This window comes from Belonocnema kinseyi, chromosome 3, assembly GCF_010883055.1.
Source record: "Belonocnema kinseyi isolate 2016_QV_RU_SX_M_011 chromosome 3, B_treatae_v1, whole genome shotgun sequence".
Lineage (NCBI taxonomy): Eukaryota > Metazoa > Arthropoda > Insecta > Hymenoptera > Cynipidae > Belonocnema > Belonocnema kinseyi.
In genome coordinates this window covers 56,626,435-56,640,974 of record NC_046659.1, presented here as the reverse complement: position 1 = coordinate 56,640,974, position 14,540 = coordinate 56,626,435, and the positions used below count along the sequence as shown (strand labels likewise).

The following is a 14,540-nucleotide window of genomic DNA, read 5'->3' as shown; positions in this document are numbered from 1 at the left end:
CAAAATTTGAGTTTTGGATTTTTTTTCATCTAATCCGGAGATCCAGTTTAAAACCAATTTTTTGTATGTTAGACGAAAATTATAATGAAATGCCTTTAATTCACAAGTTGAAATGTTGTCTATATTTGGATATTGGATTACTTTTCATTTTTGAAATGATTTTATTTTACTCTAGTTTTCTCGATTTGAAAAACCTTAAAAAAAATTAATTTGAAAATAATTAAGAATATTTAAATTTTCAATATGTTACATTTTTAATTGTATTCGAATTTGACATTTTTGCTTCGTTTTTAGTACTACAAAGAAATGTTGTAGGAATTTTTGAACACTGAAAATCCTCCAAAAACTTTTCACCATATTCTGCGCCTTTTATATTTGCTAAAAATTTGAATTTTCGATTTTCTGCATACTACTTTCGATAAATAAAAACAAACTGACGAGTCCTATTAAAAAGTGATTAAAATACATTTTTTAGGATTTTTCAAAGTTATAATTGCTTTTTAAAATGTTGTTTCGTGTTTTATGGCGTTTGGTACGTAATTTGAATTTTGGAGTATTCAAATTCAAACAATTCTAATACTTTCTCAATCACAAATTATGGGAATGTAATAAATTATTAAAAAAATTATCTCTTTTTTGGGTGATAAACTTTTGTCTATCAATTTTTTTTCTTGCCTTTTGTCGTTTGTCCACAAATTTTTTATTTTTAATGCAAGTTTTATGATTAAAACCGAAACTACGCATACTATCAAAAAGTGATTTAAACCAAATTTGTTCATGCGTTTTAGGTGCACAATTTCTGATAAATAATTTTTTTCGTAGCTTGTGTCGTTTTTCCAAACATTTAATTTTTTTAAATGTTGCTTTTCACGAATAAAACAAAAACTGCACATCCTATCAAGAAGTGATAGAATTATTTTTTGTGCGGTCTGACTTTTTCATAGCGTGTTTGGCCTTCTCGCTTTTCCTTTTAGGACCTGAAAAAATCGTGCCAAAGCTCGATTTTATCCGTTCATTTTTTCGATTGTCATCGTGTTTACGAACAAATTTCGGACAATTTTAATACTTTCTCAATCATAAATGATGAGAATGTAAAAGTGGCAAATTTTTATAATTTTAAATTATTTGTATGAAATTTGTTGAAATTGCCTGTTTTCTTAAAAGTCAAGAGATTTAAACTTTTTTAATTAATACTTATTAAATTTTTTTTTAAACTTATATTTGAACACTTCATTTAAAATGACAAATTTTAGCATTTTGCAATTTTTCATACTTTTCACTTTTCGATACTAATCATTTTTTCAAATCTTTAAATTAAAATTTTTTGAAGTTTTAAAATTTCTTTAAATTCAATTCGCTTATTGTAAAAGCCTTCAAATTTGAATCAGTCTGATTTGGAATACTCCAAATTTGAATTGGAAATTATGCACATAAAAATAATTCATTTTTAAAAGATTCATTTTAAAAAATGCTTTAATTGTAAATTGTATAAATCTAAATACTTCCAATTTCGAACATTGCAATTATTATATAGGTACATTCAGTTTTAAAATTGCTGTTTTACATGCGTGAATAAAAATGGCTCAATCTTGAGAATTGATCAATGCGTCTAATTTTTACATTTTTAATGCGTTCAAAATAAAAATATTAATTTTCAATATATAAATTTAATAATTAATACCCCATGTAAAAATCAAAGTTTAATTATTTGAAGTTAAAAAATTTTTAATTTTTAAAGAAGTGGTCCAACTTAACTATTCTAAGGGAAAAGAATGAATCAAATCGAAAGAGTAAGTGCAAATGACCTCAGGCATTTATTCAAAAATTCGTTTCTGATATAACAACTGTTAGCCTCGGCTGTGTCAAACTATATATCTTTTTTTTCAAAAGGGAAGTTAAACTATTACTTTACCGTGTGGTTAAAATATTCTATTTGACGCCGGTTGCGTTTTATCCATGTCGATTTGGATTCGGAAGTTCGTGTCTTTATAATATATCCTTTATACATCGGCTTAGCAAGTGGCTTATCACAATATACATTTTTCTTATAAATATCACCTTAATGTCACGCAGCGTTCAATAGATATCAACATCATTGGAACATGCCTCGGAAATCGGGCAAACTCAAAGTATTTCGCTCAAATATTCTCTCTTCCATTCCAATGTGAAGAATAGAATTTACGATCGATTTCACGATTTAATAAAAACTAAACACTTTACGTGGTTGGCTTTATGCTACATTATATACATACACAAAGAGTATATCATACTCTATTGACACAACATTCACAATTTAAGATTTCAAAAGTTCCCAATCATAGAGCACAACAAATCATTTAGACTCTTAAAGAGAGATTGAATCGTCAGAAGAAACGAACATTTAAAAAAATGAGAAATTAAAGAACACGAGGAACGAACAGCATTAAACAAAAGTGAGAATCACAAATAGCGTTATGTAAAAAAAAATCTTATTTTTCTCTTCCCACTTTTCATAATTGGAAGTTTCATTGAGATAAAAGAGAAACTCAAAAGGATAAATACACATTCATCTTTCACAAATTCGTACATCACACGTCGATTCATAAATCTAGATTTTCGGATTTCGCGATGCAATTTCATATCTTATAGATACGTTTTTTAGGGACTGAAAATACCAGTTCGATATCATTTTGCATTCTGTGAACATAATTTAACGAGCAAGAAATGAAAACCAATTTTTCAAATTGCTGTGAAAAATTCATCTCCACGTTCACGTTATAATACGATTTTTAAACTAAAAGTCTCTTTAAAAGTTATTTTAAATTGATCTCTCAACACAATGCATAATGGGGAGAATGTAATAAATATAATCGACAGTTGAGCACAGCACAAAAAAGTGACTTCTTTAATCACTTGTCCTCACACTTCCTTTTTAACGCTAAAAATGCCCGTACGAGTTTTAAGCGCCGCTTTTACGGCCTTTTTCGAGCGAAATGCTTTCAGAAGCAACGTACTTACAATCGAGAAATGTACATACGTTAATAACCTAGATAATTAATTAACCTACTATACAATAGTCATATTTGTAAGGTACGTAAGAAATGTTTAGTGACGTCTTCGTGGTCCCTCTCAAGCTCTACGTCACCTTCTTCGTCAAATACCTGAGTCTTTGACACTTAACTTTTGGCACTCGTTGTTGACTCTTGATTATCACTATCAGCTTTGTCCTCGACCTGTTCATCGGTTTCCACCTCCTCGTGATGAGCCAATTCGTCTACCGTCTGGACTTCCGGTTCATTCGTGGTTTGATCGAGACTATCACTATTTAAAGCAAAGTTTTCTTCCGATACTCTCTGACCGTCGGGGGCATTATAAAGAGAATTATTCTCCTGCGGAAGGTGTGCATAGTCGGATTCACAATCGAATTCGTCCGGGTAGGCATACTGAGTTACCACTTCGCGGATCAATATGGGATTACCTTCAGAATCCTTGCCGACGGTGAGGATGGTTTTATTCAAGTTTTGAATGGAATGATCTTCGTTGTTCATTTCGTCATCCACCATGGGTTCATCTTCGTAGCTTTCTTCTACTGCAACTTCTTCTTCCACGATGGAATGATTCTCGGCTAGTTCCTCTTCGACTTGAGCGTTTTCGATTGTTAGGTCCTCCTCTGCTTCTTCAGCTTCTGCATCCTCATCTTCTTCTTCCTCAATCTCCTCAACCTCCTCAATTTCCTCCTCTTCTTCATCTTCTTCCTGATCTGAATTTTCCTCTGCAAAGTCTTGTGAAAGAGTTTCTGAATGATCGATTGTTGCGGGACTGATGTGGTTTATAATTTGGACCTCCTCGATTTCATCTTCGGATTCTTCATCTTCTTCTTCTTCTTCTTCTTCGTTTTCACTTTCATCTTCGGATTCTATAGAAACTACTTCTGTTCTTTTGTCTTCTACAGTTTCCGCTTTCTTCTCTTCTACCTAAAAATTAATTTGAAAACAAGGTTATTATTAATTAATTAATTAAAAACATTAATAGAAAACTTAATTTTGAAACTTTCAAATTTGTTTGCATTATATTCGATTATTCATTCATTATATTCAATCAATTAACTCTGTAAAACTGACCTCTAAGAAATAAATCACGAGGAAATAAATAAAAATGAAATTGACAATAATGGATTACAAACAAACAAAAAACACTTTTAATCTAAAATATCAATTGTTGAGAAATATTTTTCTGTTGAAAACTTAAAAAATTAAATTAAATTAATTAAATTAAAACTTAAAATTTAAAAAAATAATACCTTGGATTGCAATTTTTATTTTCGATCTGTTCTAAAAAGCAACTTAAATAATGAAAACAAAAACAATAATATCTAAACAATAATAAAATTAAGTGTCAAATTTGCGTAATTCGACTAAAATCATCAAAAAATTAAATAAATAGCTTAAGTAGGTATGCAGCTACGAATTTTTTTTCAAATTTGAATAATTTTGAATATATGTTCATATAAAAGAACTTTAGTCTGACAAAAATAAGTATTTAAAGTATAAATGATTCTATAAGAAAGATACATTAAAATTTGTATTGTTAAATATCTAATATATTTTTCTATTTTGTGAAACCTCTTACATTAATTAAATGTGCTATACTCGTACATTTTCCCAAATTTAATAAAAATGAATAGAAGTTTTTATTGGTTGCAAGTTAAGAATAGAAAATGTAGAAAATAATTATATAAAATAATTCTTGAATTAAAATGGTAAAATCTCCAACGTTTCAGCTTGAAAATATTCAAATTTTCATAATTTTAAAAGTAAAACAAAAAATTTCGAAGCAATGTTCCTACCTGCATTTCTGCATCTTCTTCCTCATCACTGATCGTAGTGAGATCTTCTTGTTTAATCTCTTGATTCCCAGCTTCCTCGTAGATACACATTTTATTCTCATCCTCGCTCTCTGACTCTGATTCTTCCGATCCCTCCAAGTTTTCCCTCTTCATCTTATCCTTACCCTCAAGATCCTGTAATTTGATATTTGCATCTTCAAACTCACAATCTTCCATTTCCTTTTCCAGTTTAGTTTCCAAAGTCACCATAGGACTCAATTTATGACTTATCTCATCCATCTGATTATTCATCTCTCCCTCTTGTGGTGGCAACAACGGCATCATTGGACTTAAAACCGGAGGACCTTCATCATCCGAGTAATCCATATTCTCTATTTCCATCTTCGCCGGTTTCTTCTTCAAGCCTCTGGAAGCTGCAGAATCTTTTGGTTCAGATTCTGTCAACGCTGAATTCGACTCAATTCTCACATTTTCCATTTTAACTACTTTACTCCTTAATTCTTCTTTCCCGTCTTCAACCCTAACATGCGCCTTAATCTCATCAGCATCCTCAAGGTCCTCCGAATTATCCGAACCTTCTTCCTCACTGTCACTCGTGCAACTCAGCTCCCCGAGTCTACTTGTAGTTCTCGATCCAACCGCTACTTCATTTTCTTCTGCATTCCCATTATCTTCATCATCACTCGAGCTAGAGGAACTATCCGTTTCTGAATCTTCAGAGTCATCCGAACTGCTATCTTCATTATCAGAACCCTTCTCTCCCTCCGATTCATAACCTCCTTCTTTCTCGTCTCCATCGTCGCCCTCATCTCCAATAAAACTTCCCTTCTCATCATTCTCATCATTCTCATCAATATCATTATCATTTTTCACATCCTCCTCTGCATCATGTCTCATTCCCAATCCCGACTGTCTTCCCTCGCAATTCCCAATATGCTCCTTCAATTTTGCTTCCGTCTCGAAACTGCGATTACACTTTTTGCACATCGGATTATTCTTGCAGTTTATGTGGATGCTCATATGCAGCAACAATTTGCTCCTGGCATTGTGGTACCTTCCGCAAACCTTGCAGGTGAAGTTATTTCCCTCACAGGACAACAAAGCTTCGTGAGCAGCTTTCAGATGATCAGCCAAGTCTTCATAAGTTGTGCAGAGTTTCAAACAAACGCCGCAAGTAACAGCAGCCTCTGCTCGATGAAATCGAATCAAATGCTGCCACAGGTGTTTCTTCGCAGGCCACTGCTTCCCGCAAACTTCGCAAGTACACTCAGTATTTGTAGATTCATCGTATACCTTCCTTGAATCCTTTCTCGAACATTTATTGCTAATCGAGGAAGATTTTAGAGAGAGATTCTGAACTGGTCTCTGACCCGACAACTGCATGTTGATGTCTTCAAAGAGATTGAAGTCTGGAATGTTTAGATTATTCTCGTCAAGTTCCTGCTCCGGTTCTTCCCTCTTAATCAGATTATTATTCTTTAAATGAGCCTCGAGAATGGACGTTGGGAAACTTGTATCATCCTCCTTGGTAATCATATTCCGCTTCGGGCAAACGTTGATATGATTCCAAAACATAATTTTGGTGTTAAACTGTATCTTGCAGTTCTCGCACTCGAAGCTTTCCCGTTGCTTTATCTTCTTTTTGGTCTTTGAGTCTAGCTTCATCTTCTTCAAAGGTCGCATCGGTTCCTCTTGTTCGTTGTTCTCTCTGATATAGAAATCAGCTCGAACATCGTAATCATCAGAGTCAGATATCCTTCTCTTATAATCATTCGTATAACCCTCGATCGGTTCCTCATCGAATTCCAATTCCTCTGGCTCTTCTTTCATCACAATTTCCAAGGAATCGTAATGGCGTTTGCGTCCGATTTCCAGACGGTATTCGAAAGTGGCCAATTGGTCTTTAGGAACGTTATGGACGTGTTCATAATGGTTCTTCATACTTTCTTCGGTAATAAACACAGCCAAGCATTGTTTGCAGGTTTTGAAAACTTTCCCATGGCACTTCTTCGTGTGATCAAAGGCTTTCCACTTTGACGCATACTGCTTTCCACAAACCTGACAAGTATTTGGTTTCGAAAGAATACTTCCATGCGTGTCCTCCACGTGTTTCTTCAAATCCTTCGGGTCTTTCATCGGGATCAGACAGACGCCGCAAGAAACTCCGATTTCGTTCCGATGCAGCGACAAGACATGCATCTTCAACTTGAGTTTATTTTCAACAGTGTCCCCGCAAAAATCACAAACATTCGGACTTGTGAGATACTTGTGATCTTTTTTATGAGACTCGAGATCCTCTTTCGTGCGGAAAAGCTTCTTGCAACTGCTGTGCTCACATGTGAGATCCGGATGGTCCATATGGTTAACCCGATTATGTGTCATGATCCCAAGCTTCGAAGTTATCGTTTCGTTACACAAGTGACAAGTGTAACTGCTATGATGATTCTCGATGTGTTTTTGAAGACTCGCTCGATCCTTGAATATCCTTTCGCAGGCTCGACACCTGGTCAAAAGTGCGCCAGGATCCTTTCGATAGTTCTGACACCCTTTCATGTGACGCCGGAGCAAGTACCGTTTGTGAAAGCCCTTGTTACATTTCTCACAGTGGTGAAGAATCTCGTCCTCGGGAACTGTGACCTTGAAATTCGTTGACTCTCTTGTGTCGTTTTTCACCTCAGGCTCGTATCTGTGAATCTTAGCAATGTGAGCTGCTAAGTGATCCCTCGAGGCGCTCGTCTTCATGCAAAACCGACAGGTGACGTCCTCATGACCCTTGTGAACCCGATTAACATGTTTCCACAAGTGCGAAGTTCTTCCATAACACTTGTTGCATAAATCGCAGGGAAAGAGGCTGTGCGTCATTCTTCGATGGTTGCAGAGGTCTTCCAGGTTCAAGAACTTCAAATCCCCACACATTTCACAACTGTAATCAACCTCCACGGCACCTCCGTTATCCAGTCTCACCGAATCGTTGATGTATTCACTAGGATCCGGATGCGCATGACCCTCGCCATCAAGGCCATGAATCTTTCTGTGCCTGGACATTTTAGACTTATTGGAATAAGGCCTGCCGCAAATATCACAACTGAAATCACCGTTTGTCAAGGGCCAGTGATTCACCTTCACGTGAGAACTTAACTGAAGAACATTGGGAAATACTTTAAGACACACGCCACAGATTAGGGGAACAGTGTCTGAGTGGACTCCCATCACGTGCTTCCAATAATCTACTCGACTTCCCCACAATTTCCCACAGATCTCGCAGGTGTTCGGCGAACTACCTTGGATCAAATGATGCTGGGCGTGTTCATTTCGAAGAGACTTTGTCGCAAATATCTTCGCACAATCATCCCTCTCACACTTGATCGCAAGTTCGTTCCCGTGAACACTGGAAACATGAAGCCAGCGTTCCCATTTACTGGGATGAGAACTGCCGCAAAGTTCGCAGACGAAGAATAAATGATACTGCGCTCTATTTCCATTCCCGTTAGGCCCAATTCCGCTACCATTCGTTGTAGATTCTCCTATCGCTACCGCTGGATCGGACTTGTGAGCGTTTCGTTGATGTCTGATAAGATGATCTTCGTTGGGGAATGATTTGTAGCAAATATAGCAGTCGACTTTTTCTCCATCCTCGACATCGGCATCTATCACTTGCTGCTCGTTAGCTTCGTTGCTGTTTAGATTCTCGTTGTAATAGTTGCTGTTGAGTTGAACGAAACTCGAAGGGTCGTAACTGGGATCCACGTTGTGAATCGAAACGTGGGTGATTAACTTTTTTCGGGAATCGTGCTGTCTGCCGCAAATTGTACAGCTGTAGCGCCTCTGTTCAGACATGAGAAGTTTGGAACCTCCGTGATACATATTTACATGATTGAGCAATTGGGCGTTGTCGGAACAGATTTTCAAACAGACTCCGCAAGCAAAAGCGGCGCATTCCTTGTGCGTGGCTCGGATATGAAGCCACAATGATGCTCTATCATTAAAATCTCTAGTACAAATTTCGCAAACGAAGACTGTTTCAATTTCGATCATCTTGTCCTGGTTGCTTTCGTGATTTTCTTCCTCGTTTTCCAAAGCTTTTTCGGGATAAGGTGACAAAAGTTCCTCTTTTTTGATGGCCGGAATCGGTTCCCCGTTCACAGGCTCGGGATTTTTATTCCAATGATGAGCAAGAAGCGACTTTTTCAAACACCTATCGCTCTCAATAATGGGATTAGGATCAACACCATGCATAGTGACAATGTGATTACTTAGGGAAGATTTCTGGGCGAAATCTTTCTCGCATAACAAACAAAAGTAGGGTTTTTCAGCTTCATGTGAAAGTTCGTGTTCTTTAAAGCTCTCGAGAGAGGTGAACTTTTGAGGGCAAGTTTCGCAGAACCATCGCTTCTGTACATCAGTCTCACTAGTATCGGTTCTGGCTTGCTTTTTGGGTTTGGAACTAGTTTTGTATTTTTCGTCGTAGCTTCTCTTCAATATGTCACCTTTGGTGAGCGCCTGTTTGAGAATTGTGAGCTGAGGATTTTTTGCAAGTTTAGCTTCGGCGTTCTTGTAATCTTTAGTCTCGTTGTTCGAGTCGTTACTAGACATGTCTGACGTGTCGAGATGAATTTTCTTGACCTTCTCTGTGACTGTATCATGATTTGGCAGTTCTTTTTGCTGGCTTCCTGTGCAGATTCGACTGTGTTTGTTAAGGTCTGTTGTGTTCGTATACATCTTGGGGCAAGTCTTGCACTGATATTTGTTTTCTGGTTGAACATAGGAAACAGGCACTTCCAACGGAAGTGGTAGACCCGTGTGCTTGGATTTGATGTGTTCTTCTAGGTTGACTCGTGTCGAATAAATGCGCGAACAATATCTACACGTCACCGCAGGATGACCTCTGAAATAATAATTAAAAATACAATTAGGAGATTGATTTTAGGCTCGAAATTAAATTGCATTAATTTCGAAAACTTTAGAATTTTGTTATTTACAATTCGCAATTATCGAAATTTAATGATATCTTATTTAAGTAGACTGAAAAAAATCATTCCAAGCACCAAGTAAATGCATTTACTTGAATCCTATTTCTTAGCATCAAGAAAATATTCTTTAACGGAAACAATTTTTATTTAAACTAGATACATATCTTTTATTGGCCTAAAGAAATTAATTATTTGGCTATATTTTCTTCATTGAAATACATATTTCTTACATTCAAGAAAATGATTTTCTTGATTCAAAAGGTCTAGATTCGTTGAAATGTGATTAGTCGTTCAAAGAAATGTATATTTGATTCTTTGAATTGATTCGGACGCATTTAAATCAATAATTTTTCCATACTTGAATCAAGAATTCAGGTTTATTTAAATCAAGAAAATAATCATTTCATTCAAAATAATATTAATTAGATTAAAAATATATGTATTTGACATTTATAGCAATGGTGCATTTATTTAGATGAAAAAGGTATTGTGTTTGCATAAATATTTACTTCTTCAGTGAAAGGAAATATTTCATTTGATTTCAAGAATTATATTATCCATAACAAATAAACATTTATTTCAACGGAGTAATTATTTTTTTAAAGTAAAAAAATTTAATAATTTGGCGTCATTTGTTTCGACTGAATACTTCTTTAGATTAAAGAAATATGTTGTTAAATTAAATAGCCATGTTTTTGATTTGAAGAAATATTTCTTTGGCGTCATTTGTTTCGACTGAATACTTCTTTAGATTAAAGAAATATGTTGTTAAATTAAATAGCCATGTTTTTGATTTGAAGAAATATTTCTTTGGCATTTATAAGGAGGTTTAAATACGGAGTTTTCGCCTTAGAATTTCCATAGTAGACTTTACACTCGATAGACCCAAGTTCAATTGCTGCTGGGAGTGGATTTTTCGTCGTTTTTTTCTGTTTCAGTTTCATCAAGACTACAAATTATGTGATTTGTTTAAATTAAATATGTATAATAATAACACTGGTAATTATAATTTAAGCTGAAAAAATTCAGTTGCTTATTTAGGAAAATATGTACTACAACTGAAATGCTGAAATAAGTTTTCGAGCCTATAAAATATTTGCTTGACCTTAAAATATATTTATTTCCATCAATTCACATTTCCCCATTTCAAAGAAATATTCATTCTAATTCATGGCACATTCATTTGGAATAATGAGTCATTCGTTTAGTGTTAAATGTGTACTTTTTGTCTTTAATTAATACTTCTTTGATTCAGAGACATATTTCCCTCTGAACAACAGGTCGTATTTATTTGCATCAAATAAATATTTCTTTGAAAATAAACAAGACTTTCACTTACTTCAGCCAAGTAAAATTCATTTGGTACCAGTAATCCTTTTTTTTAGTGTACTTATAAATTGAGCGCTTGAAGTCAAAAAAATACACGAAAAATGCCAAGATTTTCGCAAAAAGATTATCAAGGTGTTGATTAGAAAAAAACGTGATACTTTTATCAGTTTATATTTTTTAAATACAACAATGTGCTCATTAGTCACATTTGGAAAATCCTATTTTACAGACCGCCACAGCGTCAAAATCAACTAGCGTGTTTTAGAACTTTCAAAAATTAACTTTTTTAGTTAACTCTGTTCAGCAGACAAACTTTTTATGACAATATTTTCCATTTTTATAAACGAAAAATATTATATAAGTCATCAATAAAAAAAGGAAGAGTATACAACGATACATTTTTTATTTCACCAATGCAATTTTCATGATTAACAAAATGAAAAATCCTATAATTTTATCATCGTGTAAATCAAAGCTCATTAACATGTTATCAGTTAAACGACACTGTAAAAAAAAGCTTTGGTGACATTTACAATCAGCTAGTAATTTTATACGTTCAATTTATTTTCAGATTACACTATATAACCTTATTAATTTACGATACTACAGTACTTATTTGCAATTTAATGTGATTTCAATACAGGGGACAATGTGAAAATAAAAGGACGGTTGTTCTATTTACAGTTGAATGTAAAATTACTACGTTCGATGATGGAAATTATTCGAACGGCGTAGGACATAGTAAGTTCACGTAAGGTGATAAATTTACCTGGGGCGTTAAGTATACGAAAGTATATGTAAATTTTTGCGGCGTGTGCTTTTCTATTGTGAGGGAGTAAGTCCGCACGGAAGAACGCGGCAGAATTATTTGCAGGACGTAAATTTGGACCATTCGGATCTAGCGAGTGCAAGTCGTGCCAAACGATGAGTTTCGGAGAAGCCTGAACGACCTTTTGTCATTTGGTGCGCCTTTCGTTTGTCGTTTTGTACGTCATATGGATTTTAACCTTTTTTTTTGAGACTTTGGAAAACTTGGAAATTTAGAAAGGGTTATTATATGAAAATTCTATTATATATAATACACAACTATGCATATAATACTATAAAATTTTATTTTTAATAACTACAAATGATGTTTGAGTTTAACGGAACAATTTAGGGAGACCAAACCCGTAAGTAATTTACGACCCGTAAGTAATTTCAAGGTCAACGTTGAGAAATTTACGTCCTGCATGGTTTTTTTTTTTAAATGGCGGACGCAGGTTAAAAGGAAAATATGCATTTTACAGAATTCTGCTTATTTATTATGAGCCACGCCGATCGAATAATTTCCATCGCAGCATGATGTAAATTTACACCAAAATTTTTTACAGTGTAATAATAGAAATTTCTTATATACTGTTTATAAGATCGATATTCAGAAACATCAGTCTATAATAGTCATCAAATAAGAAATAATCCCAATGAATCATTTCCGGAAACCTGCGGTCTACGCGTGTTACACAATCGGTGGTCGACGAAATATCTCCAGTTTTAAAAGAAATGGAAACCACGCGTACTTTTCCGGTTGATAAAAAAAAAACATTTTTTGACGAAGTTATGAGTATTTTAACTCCTAAAACTAATGACGTGGATTAATATAAAAAAAATTTGTAAACAATTTTCTTTACAGTGCGGTATTATTTAAACTAATACACGTAATTTTAGTTCATATATTAACGCACTGTCTAAAGCGCATTCGTTTATTAGAAAACCCTATCCTAGAAATTTTTAAAATTAAAAATTAATAAATTAAAAATTTTATGTTTTTATCCGAAAAAATAGTACATATTTTCCGAACTTCTTGTTCTAATTTTAAATGTCTTCAACTTCTTGCACCTTGCAAGGAAAACATTTTTCAGTTATGCTGATAAATCGCTAAGATACTGAGGAAGTTTACCTTTGAAATTAGGCCAACTACATTAAAAAGTATCCATTATTTCACATGTATTTTTAAAAAAATTACAATTTCACGATTTTTGCAATATCTTCTTACAAAATTGACAACTTTACTTCATCCTATAGGTTCATATTATTTATAATTTAGATAACTTTCAATCTATTTAATGTGGATGATAAAATGATTAAAATCCAAGATTTTTTAATGCTATTGAAACATGTTAAGCTTGTATTAATTCCACATTTAATAATATATAAGAAATTTTTTATCACCTAGTGTAACAAAATATAAACATCTGAAATCAACTTTATGTCTTATAGCATTAACCTAGCAGAATCGTATAAGTTATAGATTTCTTTTCTAAAAACCAAGATATTTAGTCATAAAACTTATGGCAGTGTAGAAGGGTCTTTCTAGAAATCATAAAAATTAATAAATTTGACTGTTATAATGAGAAATGTGATGCTGCTTTTTTTATTTAAACACAATTTGAAATTACACGAGCAAGATATGTAATTCTCCCAAGATAAGTCATCTTCTCAAGTCTCAGCTATGCAATAAAACATTTCTAAAATATATCTATACTTCTATAAACTTAAATATGATGATCACTGAAGTTGAAAACAATTCGACTTCATTTTTTGCATGTTTTCATGTTAGCACCTCTATTGGGTACGGACATGACCTTGCTATTAACCGGATATGACAGACAGCGCCCGCGGCGAACAAAGCCTGAAATTCCTTGGGGATAGAAATTTTAAATTTACACAAGTTAGCACGTGTGCATTTTTTTAAATATAATAAATAAATAGATGATTGCTTTGAAAACGTATATAACGTTTTTCAAAACCAAACTAAATAATAGAGGAAACTTTCTTGCAAAAAGATTTAGTGAAAAAATTGTCTTTTCATTCCAGCTAAAACCGTTCTAGTTTCGTTGTTGGTTATGAACATAACCACAAAAATTGCCGGTAGAATGTCAACAAGCGGATTGATGAAGCATATTTTAATTAGACCAGGATTATAAGCTATAAGTCGTTCTATCAATTTTTGTCCTAAAACATTGAATAAGGGAAAAATTTTAGCAACAATTCATGTGATGAGGGTGCAGAACTGAACGTATAAAGGGAATAAGCCAAATTCAGTGCAGCGTTATCAGACTAGCATCTGTTAGATCTCCCCAACACGACGTTAAATAACAAGTGTTTATTAAATAACAAATATATTTCCTAATATTTTTCTTTAAGTTAAAAATATTTATAAGTTATAAATGAGATACGGGACACTCACTGTGAAAAATTCAATTAAATATAATGACATGTAGGTTTGCTTAAAATTTTCCTTTTGATAAGTATATATTGCTATTTTGTGAATGTTTTATTATTATTATTATTATTACACCATTAAGCCATTTCCCTTTCGGGGTAGGCGTGACTCACTCGGCAGGGGAAAGGAGTAGTGTGTGGATGGGATAGAG

General features: G+C 33.8%; 1 protein-coding gene across 1 annotated transcript in view; it reads right to left on the bottom strand.

Moving 5' to 3' along the window:
• Positions 1-1,791: 1,791 nt before the first annotated feature.
• LOC117170297 (zinc finger protein Xfin-like) overlaps positions 1,792-14,540 on the bottom strand; it is a 35,792-nt gene continuing 23,043 nt past the window's right edge. The window contains exons 5-6 of the mRNA XM_033356970.1: positions 4,826-9,710; positions 1,792-3,953 (exon numbers count right to left, since the gene is read on the bottom strand). Of these exons, the coding sequence (XP_033212861.1) occupies positions 3,156-3,953; positions 4,826-9,710 (5,683 nt within the window). The 3' untranslated portion in view covers positions 1,792-3,155. The remainder of the gene's footprint in view (positions 3,954-4,825; positions 9,711-14,540) is intronic.